General features: G+C 37.5%; 1 protein-coding gene across 4 annotated transcripts in view; it reads left to right on the plus strand.

Annotated features, from left to right (window-relative positions):
- The window catches only part of mylk4b (myosin light chain kinase family, member 4b), a 32,865-nt gene that overhangs the window by 15,395 nt on the left and 2,181 nt on the right, over positions 1-15,289 (plus strand). For 2 of the 4 annotated variants that reach the window (XM_084091433.1, XM_084091432.1), the window contains 10 exons: positions 10,649-10,736; positions 10,941-11,265; positions 12,035-12,270; positions 12,348-12,453; positions 13,616-13,709; positions 14,161-14,270; positions 14,446-14,587; positions 14,677-14,747; positions 14,842-14,970; positions 15,060-15,212. In XM_084091433.1, the coding sequence (XP_083947559.1) occupies positions 10,649-10,736; positions 10,941-11,265; positions 12,035-12,270; positions 12,348-12,453; positions 13,616-13,709; positions 14,161-14,270; positions 14,446-14,587; positions 14,677-14,747; positions 14,842-14,970; positions 15,060-15,212 (1,454 nt within the window). Of the gene's footprint in view, positions 1-8,416; positions 9,169-10,648; positions 10,737-10,940; positions 11,266-12,034; positions 12,271-12,347; positions 12,454-13,615; positions 13,710-14,160; positions 14,271-14,445; positions 14,588-14,676; positions 14,748-14,841; positions 14,971-15,059; positions 15,213-15,289 lie in introns of those variants that run through there. The other 2 variants (XM_084091431.1, XM_084091430.1) reach the window with 2 other exon arrangements.

Below are 15,289 nucleotides of genomic sequence, written 5' to 3' on the forward strand. Positions count from 1 at the left end.
CAGCCGTGATTAAACTCACCTACCTGCAACTTTCTAGGGCTGCGTTTTTATTAAAGTCTTTATTAAAACTTTTTTTATGCCCTACCCTTGTTCACTCAGATGTACGTCATTGCTTACGGTGCATGAGTGCCTACTACTGGCGGAACCCTTGCAATGGGTTTAAATGGAAAACCCTAAGTCCTTGATCACTTGTGGTGCGAGCAACAGCGAGTTGCTGTTGTGATGTCACAATCGTGTTGCATTGTGGTCTATGGATCTGTATAAAGTGTAGACTTGCTCCCTCTGCCAAAATAGAGGGGTCAAGGGTCTGTAAACATCTCTCGTCCACTTGATGAAGTTCAACGCACTTCAAAATAGCGGTGAAGATTCCCCCAAGGAGAAGTACTTAGGGAAGTTCGCAAGTGTGTCTAAATACGTTTACACAACAACAATGTACTAAAAATGGAAAAGTTTTTCCTTTTCTTTTTGCACGTACAGGTCCACAAAGTTGTCAAAATGATCCCCTTTCTCACAGATCTAAAAACACTATATTATTAGCCCTGTAGTTTGCAATGTCACTTTGTAAAGAAACACTATAGACTGAACATATCATACGCATAGGCTTGGTATCACAGTTTTCACAAGTTTGCGTTTTTGTAGTTTACACTGAGACGGTAACGGTATCCTTTTCAAAAACTTTGAACCTGTTTTCAAAAGTTTGCATTTTCAGGACGTACTTGTACCACCTGACTGCTACAGATTCATTTTGGTCATTGATAGTGCTGCCATATTCCGAGTCCGAGGACGTGAACAGCTCTGAATAGAACGTCACGTGTTGTCATCTTGAGACTACGGTCATTACGACATAGTGTGAACGCAGCATAATGCAGCCTGTAATAGTAATCCTGACAACCTTATTTAGCTTGTTCAGGTGTGTTTGATTAGGGTTGGAGCTAAACTGCAGGAAACTGGACCTCGAGGGCCAGAGTTAAGAACCCCTGAGATAGTTCATTCTGAGTTTTGATATTTTAAGATAAACATATGTAATGTCTAATATCTAATAATCTGAAGTAAATGTGGGATTTGTGCCTTTAATGCTTAAAAAAGTCATGGGACACCAAAGTGTACTATATATAGTAAGTGGTAAAGTTAAATTTTTTAAAGTACTTTTTTGTAATCTCTACCGCAGTGATCTGGCCTTTCAAATAATTTTACTTACAACACACAAAAATACATTTTATAAATCAAAGATTTGCAACAAAAAAAGTAAAAAATATATAAAGTAAAGCTAAGCATTGACATTAAGAAAAGACAAAAAAAGGTGTTAGTCCTGAAATAACCTGTCCCAGTGCGTGCTAATGTGGAAAATTCTGTCTTAACTCAAGTCTTGTCTTCGGGTCTGATTTAGAGGTGTCTAAGGAGGGAGAGAGTTTCTTACTGACATCTCTGCATTGTGAAAGACTGCAAACTTGTTAGTTGAGTGTCAGGTGGCAGCATGTGGCCATATAAATATTGAGAAATATGTCGGCATCTTGCACTCAAAAAGTATTTAGGAGTAAATTTAAGATTTGTGTATTTGAATCGCATATAAAATTTCCATCCATTTGGATTACACAGTTTTAACATAAAATAAACACACATACTGTAAATGAAACAAGTAGAATATTCCATGTTTTTTTTTAAAGCAGATATCTTACCTGTTTCTTGCCTGTTTTATATGGATGAATGACAAATATTCATCACATTACGTTTATTAATTTATGTTTTAACTGGGTAATCCAAATGGATGGTTATTTTATATGTAATTCAAAATACATAAATCTTAAATTTGCTCATACAGTTGCTCATACAGTTCTGCACAAATTTCTTATTTTTAAGGTTTTTAGCACTTTTATAATGTTATTGCATTCATTCAACATAAAACTTTAAACTAAGATTTTCTTTAAAATGACACAAAATGCTCTGGTTACTAACATTACCTTGGTTCCCTGAGATAACGGGAATGAGCATTGCATGGATGTTTTGGCACATGGGGGGAAAACTCAGTTTTTCTCTGAATATTGAAGTCTGATTGGTTCACGTCTCTGCACTTGCACAGACAAATGGCTTTTCAGCCCGCTAAAACGGGTGGGGCCAACTGCCTATTTAAGTCATGCTAAAAGCCATTTTGAGACAGAATTTTTAGACTAGTACTAGTGTCGACTCGCGCAAATGCTCAGTAGCACGGCAAGCTACGCAATGCTCGTTCCCGTTAACTCAGGGAACCGAGGTGACATTATGTAACCAGAGCATTCCCTTTTGATACGGTTCACTTGCATTGCGTCAATGTTTTGACACATATGAGGAACGGACTGCAAAATGCTCTGCTACTAGCACAAAACGGAAGCTGTCTTGCCAGGTTGCAGCCTGGGGGCACTTGATGACAAGGGCCCCAGGCAGACTACTAGAATCAAGGACCTAGGATGTCTCCAAAATGGCAGGCTTGGGTTTGGTACTTAAGCCTGTGGGTATGATGCCTCCTAAAGAAACCCCTGAAGGTGGCGGCCGATTAGGCAGAAAGGATCTGTGCCTTATGGGCAGGGACCTCGAGGTCATAGAACCTGGCAAAGGTGGGCGGCAAGGACCAGCCGGCCACCGCACAGATATCTGCTATAGAGATTCCACTAGACCAAGCCCAAGAGGAGGCCATTCCCCCGGTGGAATGGGCCCTAACTCCAATAGGGCACTGCAAGTCCAATGACTGGTAAGCTAGTGCTATCACGTCCACTATCCAGTGAGACAGTCTCTGCTTCATGACTGGCAGCCCTTTAGAGCGGCCTCTGAAGCATACGAACAGCTGCTCTGTACAACGCTCGATGTACACCTTGGAAGGGAGAGCAGAGAGTGAAATGACTTGTGCCTTAAAGGGCGTGGAAAGCACCATGGGCACATAGCCCTGTCTTGTTTTAAGGACAACTTTGCTGTCTTTTGGCACTCGAAGTAGGAAGCATCCACTGAAAGAGCAAGCAGGTCATCATTTCGCTTGACCGATGCCAGAGCCAGAAGAAGGGTGGTCTTTAGCAAGAGAGGCAGAAGGTCGGCTGTCGTGAGCGGCTCTAACGGAGGGCCCCGGAGCGCCCTCAGTGACAATGGACAGGTCCCAGGAAGAGACCTTGTTGGGGCAAGGCGGATTCAGCCTTCAGAAATCCGACCACCTGGTCGTGTCCTTCCTTAGCAGGTCCTTCCTTAGTGGGATTGGCCATGGTGCTGCTGACAGCAGCTGAACTATACCCGGGAACCACGGCTGGTTCTGCCAGAGTGGTGCCATGAGTAAAACTGAGCTTCTGTCATCCCTAATTCGGCTGATGACCTGAGGGAGCAGTGCTACCATCTCAGTTGCAGTGCCGTCAGTGCCGTTCTTGTTCTCCAGTGCGAGTGCAGCCACGCCATGGGCGCGTCCCAGGCAAATGATGCACTCTGTGAGCGTTTTGCATCAAACGTCACTGCTCTTTTAGAAAGAAAATTTGCTCTTTTGTCCTTTCGCCGGAAAGTCAGCTGCGAGCCGCCATTGGGCCGCTGCAGAGGCTTGCTTCGACGGCGAGTAGAGAGGCTTCTGTGTTGTCATCTTTGGAGTCAGCGAGGAGATGATCTTCACGCTGAAGGAGAAAAAATCTGACTCAAAATGACTTTGAGTGCGATTTAAATAGGCAGTGGGCCCCGTCCGTTTTGGCGGGCTTATAAGCCATTTGTCTGTGCAGGTGCACAGATGTGAACCAATCAGGCTTCAGTATTCTGAGAAAAACTGAGTTTTCTTAGCCCACTGGCATTTTTTTTAAGCATTAAGGCTCATTCACACCAATGACGATAATTATAAAGATAACGATAAAGATATAGTTCTAAAAATCATTCTAAATATAAAAGAATAGTGGAGTCCACATAATTATAACGATAACGGCACAAATCACATTCAGAACGTTTTTTTTTTCCTGCTGATGAGTAATAAAAACATTGACAGCAGATGACAAAACTGCAGCGCAAGCTTTAGTTCCCGCTCATGGTGTGAACGTGCCTTTAACACTTTAGAAAATTAACCTATTGCCAACTGACAAATAAGTGAATATAACTAAAACATTATAAAACTTAATATTTAAGCAGTTTTGCTTCTAAAAATAAAAATCTTAGTAGGCCTATCTGTAAGGATATTTAGATGCAGTGCATTCTACATTTACATTTATGCATTTGGCAGACACTTTTATCCAAAGCGACTTACATTGCATTTCAAGGTACACATTTTACATTCTTAATATTATAATCCTATTTTGTGGCAGAATTGAAGAAAATTAGTCATGAAATGGAGTCAGGAGGGGGTGTTGGATGGTCTGGTAAAGGGATAGTTCACCCAAAAATGAAAATTCTGTCATCATTTACTCACTTTTCATTTTTGGGTGAACTATCCCTTTAATAGATAGTTGTCATCACCTGAAGTGAGTTCATCAGTGTTTCCCTGGGACTCCCTCACAGTGCACACAATCAGGCAGTGCCAAGCACATATACTGAGAGAACACGGGGAGGGGGGTACTACTCAGTGACCTTCCTGGGATGGCAGGTTTGAAGGGAAAGGGAGGGAGGAGAGCGAGGATGGAATCCCTCAGGGGATGGGGGCATTTTGTTACCTCCCACCCTGAAATAGCCTCCTGTGCATGCTCTTCTATATATATGCATACATTGACAATGAGACCTAGTAACACACTCTTGTGGATACATACATGTGCACATAATGCACACACAAATCAGTTTTAAACCTTTCTGCTTACAGTTTGTATAATGGTGTGCAGTGTTGGTGTACCGTGCACATTCTCTGGCCAGTGCACACATGTCCACATGCTTGAGCCATCATGACACATCTAACACATTTATAAGGGGATTAGTTTTGAGGCATTAAAGAGGTGATTGACACTCAGTCTCTTCAGGTAGTTAAAGAGGTATTCAGCAGCAGTCTGACTTTATGGGCTGTCATCACCTTCAGACTGTTTTTTTCTTGGGCAGGCTTGTCTCACAAGGACAGAAAAACACTGTTGCTGATATTAAGTTAATTTTTTTTTTTTTTTTTTTTAACCATGAATTGACATTTAATATGCATCCTTGATGTTTTTATTAAGTTCCCACAAAGTAGATTTCTGGCATACAGTATGTTATATAGTCTCTGCCCCCTTGTGGTGGATCAGATCAACTGTCAAAAACTTCGAAATTTAAGATTTAAAATCTATAAGAAATGTAACTGAATCAAATATTTATTTATTTTTATTTACAATTTACTGACAAAAATATACATACAATAAACATTTTGCTAATAATATTATTAAACCTGAAGGAGTTTATAGTATTTTGTTTTGTTTTTAACATACACTTGAGTTGAAATATAATAAAATAAAATAAAAATCAGTTATATATATTCAACAGTGTTTTCTTTTCATTAACCTCAAAAGTTTGATTACAAATTTGTCAGGGTGCTTTAATTTGTTTTTAAAGATCTGAATGTGTTTCTCTGATGTCTTAACACCATTTTTGCAGAACTGAAGTTATGTGACATCTGCTGTGACTGTCAGAGAGTTTATACAATCAGTCTGCAGCTGCTGAAGTACAAATTATGTCTCTCTGTGTGTCCTCTGTTTGTCATTCTACACATATTCTACATGCTATATAATCCCTAGCTCTGTGCCCATCTTGTGATCATCTCTTCAGGGCCGTCATATCATATTCCACCATTATGTAACACATGCAATGCTATTACATTCTATTCCATCTTGTTAACTTTCTATGTTTATTTATCAGCCTCTTTCCAACATGAGTGCTATACACTGCTGGTCAAAAGTTTGGAATAATTAAAATTTAATATATATATATATATATATATATATATATATATATATATATATATATTTAAAGAAGTCTTCTATGCTCACCATACCAAGGCTGGATTTATTTGATCAAAAATACTGTAAAAACAGTAATATTGTATAATATAATTAGAATTTAAATAGAACATTTGAAAATATAATTTATTCCTGTGGTGGTAAAGCTGAATTCATGTGTGTCACATGATCCTTCAGAAATCATTCTGATATGTTGATTTGGTTTCTTATTATTATCAATGTTGAACACAGTTTCCACAAAAATATTGAGCAGCAAACACTGTGATACATTACCATTCAAAAGTTTTGGGTAAGGAAGATTTAAATTAAATTACTAAATAAAATATAAATAAATAATATTTTTATTCAGCAAGGATGCATTAAATTGATCAAAAGTGACAGTAAAGACATACTGTTAAGAAATATTTATTTTTCAAATAAATGTTGTTCTTTTTAATTTCGGAAGACTGGAGTAATGATGCTGAAAATTCAGCTTTGCCATTACAGGAATAAATTACATTTTAAATATATTCAAATGGAAAACAGTTATTTTAAATTGTTATAACATTTCACAATATTAATGTTTTACTGTATTTTTAATCAAAGAAATGCAACCTTATTGAACATATACTTTAAAAAAACTCAAACCTTTGACTTTTATATTTTTGGAAAAGCTTTCGTTCCTTTAGAGAGCCACTGGATAAAGGTCACGAGTAAGTGACCATCTCTCTGTCCTTGTTGACTGAACCCTTGTGTTTTATGCAAAATTGAAATGCATCTCTATAGCAAAACGCATTCCGATATAAACATTCATAAATGACGCATCGAGTCTAGATGGTTTTGTAATCTGTAATTAAATCACAAATACACACAGTCAGACATGTACGTATACAAAAACACCCCAACACACAAAGGAATGTGAGCACTTAGTCTCTTTTTATAAGCTCTTGTTGTCAGAATGGTGGAGCTCACTTCACATTATCAAGTTCCCATTCCAAAGGTGCCACCAATCCTCCCAAGATTACTGAATGTTCAGCGGCTATTAATACATCAGCCAATCAGTAAACAAACCATTACTGCTCCAAGCAATCAACTGCTTGCTTGTAATGAGGTGGCCTATCACACACAGTGTGACGCATAACGATCCAGGCTAAAATAAGATTATTGTATTAAATGTTATCGGTCCCTCCGCGTGGCTGTTTTTTTAAGCTATCAGGTTTCAGTGTAGCGTGTGAAAAGGCCATTTAGCGGGACTATATCTATCTGTGTATGGTAAAAGTATACTGTAGCACCTGTTTGTGTGTGTTTGAGGATTGTCTCCGCTTACTGTCATTCTCTTACTTGTGTGAATCTGGGAATTTAGCTGATTCTTTATTAAATTCATATTCCAACGGGTGACTATAAAGAATGAATGTCAGATTCTTCTATTGCTATAGGAAGGTGTTGTGAAAAGCTTAGAAACTAGGCCAGTTCACTGCTGACAGTTTGAAAGATAGGGAAGATTGCGGAAAAGGTTTTGCATAGGTTATGTGAGCTGGAGGGGTGGTGGAATGATTTAAAAGAAAAATTCATGTTTAAATTCACGTTAAGCTTTATTACCACACACTCCTCAGATTGTTTTTCCATGAACTTCCACAACTTTTCAGGAATCTATGGGATTTAAAAAATATTTTTTCAGATATTACATTTGCGAAGAATCATTTATAGCCAATGAAATATTTTGAGCTGAATGTAACTATAGAAATATTTATATTCATTGTAGAAATTTCCATGACTTTCCCAGTTTTTGATGATTTCTGAATAAAGGCTAAAAACATTTTATAAATATTACACTTGCAAGGAGTAATTCCTTGTCTGTTAAATAATTTGAGCTGAACATAATTCAAAAAGTACATAAAAAAGTAATACATCATTTATTTATACTAGAACAAATAAATAACTAATGAAGTATGTAATGACTTTTTACGTCACTGGAAATCAAATCGCAGTTTTAAAATTCCCTGATATTGCACGACTGTAGAAACTAACATTGTGGCAAACATGTCTGTGAATTTCTGTCAACACATTTTCTTTCCTTTTAAAAGACTGTCTGTAAGGTACTGTATCATATTGTATTCTTATTAGCATTTTTCTCATGCATAGTAGTTTAAATTCAATATCTTTATAGAGCTTCTCCGAACAAAAAAACAGTGGCACCACGTTGAAAATTGAGCTCAGAGCCATTTCAGTGTCTCGGCAGCTATTCTGTCCCAGTTCTTCAGTAGACTCAGCCGTGCACACCTGCTCTTGTTCAATCAAACACTTTCACTCGGCTCATTGTGTTCTCTAGCCTGGAACAAATGAATCAGGGTTACGTAAGGAACATATGGACACAGACCTTTATCGGAGGTGGTGATTGTCAGTCAATCAAGGGAAATCTACTGGTTTAACAGTCTCTTCATTTAAAGGTTCTGTCAGTGGTGTTGATACGTCACTCATTGAGTCCATCAGGCTCTATTCTCGCACCCACTCTGGTTTCAGTGTCTTCACACCTGGCTCTAGGGTTCACACTCTAATCGTACACAGCAGACCCTCCTCCAGATGATAACACTGACCACTCGCACACCGGCCAATAGGCAGAAGCATGCTGATCTCTATAAAAAGCATCGGTTTTAGAAGCTAGAGACACCAGACAGATGGATAACAAGAGAGAATGGGGAACCAATGATCTGTAGGTTGGAAAGCATTAGAAGACGTGAAGAGATCAAGTTAAACTTCTATTTGTTTTAAACCTGTTGTGTTAAAGCGTTTCATTATGAGTTCTAATCTTGTGAAGTCTCTTGCTCGGGTTTATGACCCCAAACCACTTCATGCTCAGAAACGATGCGGAAGAGCCACAACGAGAAGAGCTTTGCTTTCTACTTCAAACAAACGTCTATCTTCACCACTTTCTGATCAGCCTTCATCAAAATCCTCCTCATCTTCTGCTCTTGTACATATTGAAGGACAAGTCAATGATCTGAGTGATAAGATGGACAAACTCCTCGCCTTGCAGGAAGCGTCTTTAAGACAATTGGATGCCATCGGTCAAGATCAAGGAGCAGCTACCCGTGGACGGAGCGTTGAGCAGATGTTGTGTGACATGCGTGCCGTCATAGAAACTGTTCGAGAGAAGGAGGAACAACAGGATCAGCGACTTGATGCTTTGGAGCGACTGGTTAGCAGCATTCAACAGGTTGTCAGTTTCATTGCTGAAGTGTTGAAACACTCGAGATTGGCTGATCTCTTGAAAAACACACACTCAAAATCCAGCAGCAGGGTGAGTTTAAATGTTTTATGCACCAATTTAGTGTTTAAAATGTTTAAAAGCACTCATCTAGGTACATATTCCTGAAGTACTGTGGAAAACACTCATAAACTACAGTGGAAGAATTAATATTTTATACACACTTAACCTTAAAATTATTTGGCAATACTCTAATTGTAATGCCAAGTTGAACTAAATTGAATAAGCCACAAAAACAAAATTTTGTTAACAAAAAAACAAAAAAGAGGGTCTTGCATAAAAGACTTTTGTACACTAAAAATTACGTCGAGTCACCTTCATTTATATAGCGCTTTTAACAATATAGATTGTTTCAAAGCAGCTTTACAGTGATAATAGGAAATTAAAGTAACAGAGATTTTTTTGGCTTTACAGCAGCTCTAGAATAAAGTTATTGTCCAGCTAAAGTTAGTTTTGATTGATTCACTTCCGTCACAATGATCATTAGTTATTAACTTAGGGGCCACCAACACGTGTGATAGATTTTTCTCTATTTCGCACCTGGGTCTCGTCTACAGTCAACGTTAGTTTCCTATAATATTTATACTCTAGCGCGTCGATGTCGGCTGAGTCCTTTAATCCTATACTGTGGTATGCGCATCTGAATATATATATGTGCGCAGACTTGTAGTCCTTCTTTACAAACCAACCCTCAACAAACTACTTGTCTGGCCTTAAAATTTATAATACAGAATTTTTAACGCTTCCGCGTAGCCACGTGAACCGGAATTATCCCGACAACATTTAATCTGTACAGAGGTAAAGGGAAGAGAAGGAGGCCTTCACAGGGGGAGGCCTGCACGTGATCAATAAGTTATGACAACACATGTTTTTACATTACTTTAACTCAAATGCTTTTGTAAGTTATACAAGACATTTTTAAGTCAGTTTAACGTAATTTAAGTTGAAATGACTTAAGCATTCAAGTTGATTGTACTTAAAAATTTAAGGTAGCAACTTTTTTTAAAGTGTACAAGAGAAGAAATATTTTTATTTTTTCTCCGTATATTTGACTTGAGTATTTTACACATTTGCTTTTCATGTTGTGTGTAGTTTGTCATCTTTTATGTGACGTAAATGTTAAGTTGGATGCATATATATTAAATGTTCTGTATTTATTTTCCAGATGAGTTTGGTTTCAGGGGATTTTCTAGAGCATGAGTTGTCAGTTTCATTGTCCTTGTCATTTGCTTGAGCCGTTTATAAAACAGATTGACTGATGACATGATGAGTGATTCGCAGTACCAGCTCAAGGACACTCATAGCAGATGATTGTGTGTGATCAGAAATATCAGGTTCATTGCACGTTAGCAGCTCAGAGCATTCGAGTGAAAATACATGTCACTGAATAGCTTGAAAGCAGGTGCTTTTATATAAAGGTGTGTTAATAGATGATAATCTTGTGACCATAGACTTAAACTTGTGTAAAGTCACTCTTCTCTCTTTCTCTCCTGTTGTTTCTTTCTCTCTCTAGTTTAGAGAAAAGGATGGGAAGGAGAAATCTAAAGTGTGCCCAAAGGGACTAAAAACCCAGAAGAGAAAGAAACCACTGGAAGCATCAGGTGAGACAAAAAAAAAAACACACAGTGGGGTTTAAAAACTAGAAATCACATTGACAATCTATAATTCAAAATCTAATTTGAACCTGAAATTTTGTCAGATTTAAAACAAAGAAATGTTTGACATAAAAATGAAGAAATGTTTAAGACTCTGTGCTATTTTGGGTCACTATTTTCTTCCATTATTCCATTCCTTTTTTTTCCCAGACTTAGTGCAGGCTGGTTTTGAAGAAGTGCAAAAGCTCAATCAACAGAACAATCAGCTTTATCAATGCACAACAGAGACAGCAGCTGGAACAGTTGCACACCTGGAGCAAAAAGAAGACAGCTATAATGATAGAAAGGATGAGGCCGCAGTGGAAGGCGAGGCAAGAGAGCAAGAAATCGTTGCTGAATTATTGCCGATAAAAGAAGAGGATAAAAAAGAGGAAGAGGAGAGGTCAAAGAAAGAGGAGGCATTATGGTTATCAGAGGAGAGGCAACTAGCTGCTCCAAATTCATATGACCAGACTGATGAAAGCACACCAGACAAGTACATCCTCAATATTTTGTTCAGTAAATTACTTTTAAATAAGTATTCAGAAGTATTAAACCCTGCAAAAAAATAGTAATATTACAAAACAAATAATGTGCTTAGAATAAATAAAATTACATTGATCAGTGTAAATCATGCATACATACACCCATTCAAAAGCTTGGGGTTAAGATTTGTTTAATGCTTGGCAAGGCTACATTTATTTGATCAAAAATACAGTAAAAACAGTAACATTGTGAAATGTTATTACAATTTAAAGTAATTGTTTGCTACTTTAATATATTGTCAAAATTATTAATGTGACAGCAGCGCATAATTTTTAGCAGCCATAACTCAGTCTTCAATGTCACATGCAGAAATCATTCTAATATGCTGATTTGCTGCTCAAGAAACATTTCTTATTATTATCAATGTTGAAAACGGCTTAATATTTTTCAAGATTCTTTGATGAATAGAAAGTTCAAAAGAACAGCATTTATTTGAAATAAAAAAAACTTTTGTAACTTTATAAATGTCCTTTGCTGAATAATAAAAATCTTACTGACCCCAAACTTTTGAAGCATAGTGTCAGTAAAAAAAAAAAAAATCAGATATTCCAAAATAAACATATTCCATTTAAAATTTTAAAACTTCATTACAATTAATTTATGTAAAGAAATATATTTTGAAGTATTGTGATATACTAAAATAAGATGTATTTTATATTTGATACCTCTCTTTTAATTTATATTATCTTTTAATTTATACATATATTACACTCGTGTAGCTGTGAAGAGAATCTGGAAATAACTTTCAGCACTAAGAGGCATGTTGCTGACGAGACTCTGACAGATGACCTTAAAAAAAGCAGAGTGGAGGAGGCGTCAGAGGAAGAGGATAAGGAATTAAAGGAGGAAGAGGAGGCAGGACTTGAAGCTGCAGAGGCGGGACCAGAGAGACCGGAGGCGGGGACAGAAGAGGAGAGGAAAGATGCAGAGTCAGAAATTGACGAATATGTCATTGGTAAGAACATTGGTGTAGGTCTGAGAATAATGTAGATATATTTCCCTTTTCTAGTTACATTCTAATCTTTTCCACAGATTCTTCCCCTCCCCCACCTGCACCATTTGAGCACCGTCTTGTGACAACCAAAACCCACCAGATTACCAGCTACTACACTATCAATAAAGAGGAAGTTCTCGGGGGGTGAGTTACAGAAGATATTAATCTTACATCATATTAGGATGCCTGCGATATTAAACCCATGGCATAAGATTCCATTCTAAGAGCTTACAGGACACGTGATACACAAGGGGATGAAAATGACAGGTGTGTGTGTGTGTGTGTGTGTGTGTTGGAAAGAAAAACTTTAAGAGAGAGAGACGTTGTAAGGCCTGCCCAATTGGTCCAACGACAGTTTCCCATAAGCGGGTGAAGGTTTCTGCGTGGCAAAGTAATTTAGTTCCAATTAAACTTTTATCTGACTCCTTTTTATCACAACGTCGAATATTGGTTGGAATGCCAATTGGTTATTGGTCATTTATATAATAGTTTAGCTACACATTTGATTATTCAATTTAACTCTTTACTTTATATTTTACCCGTTCATTAGGAAATCTGTGTCGCTTTGAGGTCCTCGTGCCAGCTTTTTAACGAAAGATGAAAAGACATGTGAAAGTTTATGACATTCAGTATTACAGGCTGAAACCTGTAACAGGACAGAAACCTCTTTCACATGGAAACATGTGCTAACAATGGGAATTTGCATCAATCACGGTCTCCAGAGTTTACACCTTTTGAGGACTGGATGGCATTAGCATGAAAGACCCACCCTCCTCTGTAAGGAAGATATCTCTTAAAACCTTTATTAGCTTTTTGGTTTACCTCTGTGGGGATGAGACTGATGTACCAGTCGCTGAGCCACCGAGACATTTCAAATGATACCAAACATGAATAGCGTTGTATGATAATTGTTCACATTAAACCATATAGATTTGTGGGTGAATTTCAGGTTATCCCAGCATGAGGAGTGAAGAAATGGGTGATGAGGAGATTGTAAGGGTGAGGCATGAACTGCTCAGTGTTGTGCGTCTCGGATGCAAGAGAGTGTTCAAATGTTAATTCTCAGGAGAGTCCTTTGTTTCCTCGAGGAGTAGTTTCTCAGTCCAGACTTTCTGTCATCCGCCTAACAGTTGCAACATATTTTTAGACCTTGGTGAAAGTGAATAGCTAGAGAAAGGAGATTTAGGGAATATCCTCTGTGGCCTTACAAAAAATGTGGGAATTTAGACTTTAAATGGGGTGTGTTTGTGAATTTAATATGTGTTTTTAATTTTTTATTGTATTGTCTTATTTTAATTTGGAATAGAGGACGCTTTGGGATGGTGCACAAATGTGAAGAAAAATCTTCTGGTCTCATATTAGCAGCCAAGATCATCAAAGCCAGGAGTCAGAAAGAGAAGGTAAATGCCTGTGTGCATTTTAAGACATCAGTACTATGACTAAGGTGGTGGTTCTGATTTCTCAGTTAAGTTTTAGTTTTAATCAGCCAATCAACTTATGGACCACTTGGTGATATAATGACACTGTGTGCTGGTGGAGTCAGTCATTTACTTTTAGAGTATTTGTTTTGTGCTTTTATATATATATATATATATATATATATATTTTTTTTTTAATGTTGCTTTATTTTAGTTAGTTGCCAAGGCAAGATTTCTAATTTCATGTTTCCAAAATTTGAAATTTTCATCTAATATTTATATTTGATGTTATTTCAGCATTATTTCAATTAACAGAAATAATTTTTAATAATTTTAGATTTAGTTAACAACAGTTAACAACACTGGTCCATGAACAAGAGTGCTTATAACTGTGTAGCAACGAATCACAGATTTGACATGTTTGTGTTGTCAGGAGGTAGTAAAGTGTGAGATTGAAGTGATGAACCAGTTGAATCACGCCAATCTGATCCAGCTCTACGCTGCCTTTGAATCTCGACATGAAATCATTCTAGTGATGGAGTAGTAAGTTACATCCACAAACACACATACATCTCTGTCTCTCTCTCACTAACTAAATCTCATTCATGCTTTCTTTCTCCTAGCGAGATTTCACTTGAATGTGAATCACAGAATGCACTTTGACTTGAATCACAGAATGTGCTGCTAACATGTATTGTGTGCCTTGTGTACCGCCTAGTGTTGACGGTGGAGAGCTGTTCGACCGGATCATAGATGAGAACTATAAGCTGACCGAGTTGGACACAGTGCTGTTCATCAGGCAAATCAGTGAAGGGCTTCAGTATATGCACAAGATGTACATATTACACCTTGACCTAAAGGTACCAAATACATTATTTTAAATAATATGTAATTAAAACAGCTGCATAAGAACAACAAGAAGTCTGAATACATTTTACTGTTCCAATAGCCTGAAAACATTCTCTGTATCAGTCGAGAAACAAACAAGGTCAAGATAATCGATTTCGGGCTTGCAAGGAGGTAAGTATTTGTATCTGTGTCTGTGTCTCTTAATTTGTATCTTCATGAATCTACTGTTTTTCTCACACCGATTTGTTCTTCATCTTCCTTTCAGATATAAACCCAGGGAAAAGTTGAGGGTGAACTTTGGTACTCCTGAGTTCCTGGCTCCTGAAGTCATCAACTATGAATTTGTCTCATTCCCAACCGATATGTGGAGTTTAGGTGTCATCACTTACATGCTGTGAGTCTGTACCATAGACATCAATGAACAATCATAATTATACAAAAGGAGGAAGTTTTGTGAAAACGTACTTATGTTTGTGTTTCTAGGCTCAGTGGCTTGTCTCCGTTCCTGGGTGAAGATGATAATGAGACGCTAAATAATATCCTGGCATGTCAGTGGAGTTTTGAAGAGGCCGAGTTTGCCGACATCTCCGAGGAGGCCAAAGACTTTATCACACGCCTGCTTGTGAAGAGCAAAAGGTTTGTGTGTCCCCAGAAATTGGCTTAATCTGACAAAAAAATCAGACTTTTATACCAATTACCAGTATGCATATTTC

The sequence above is a fragment of the Abramis brama genome (genome assembly GCF_963993115.1).
Source record: "Abramis brama genome assembly, chromosome: 18".
Lineage (NCBI taxonomy): Eukaryota > Metazoa > Chordata > Actinopteri > Cypriniformes > Leuciscidae > Abramis > Abramis brama.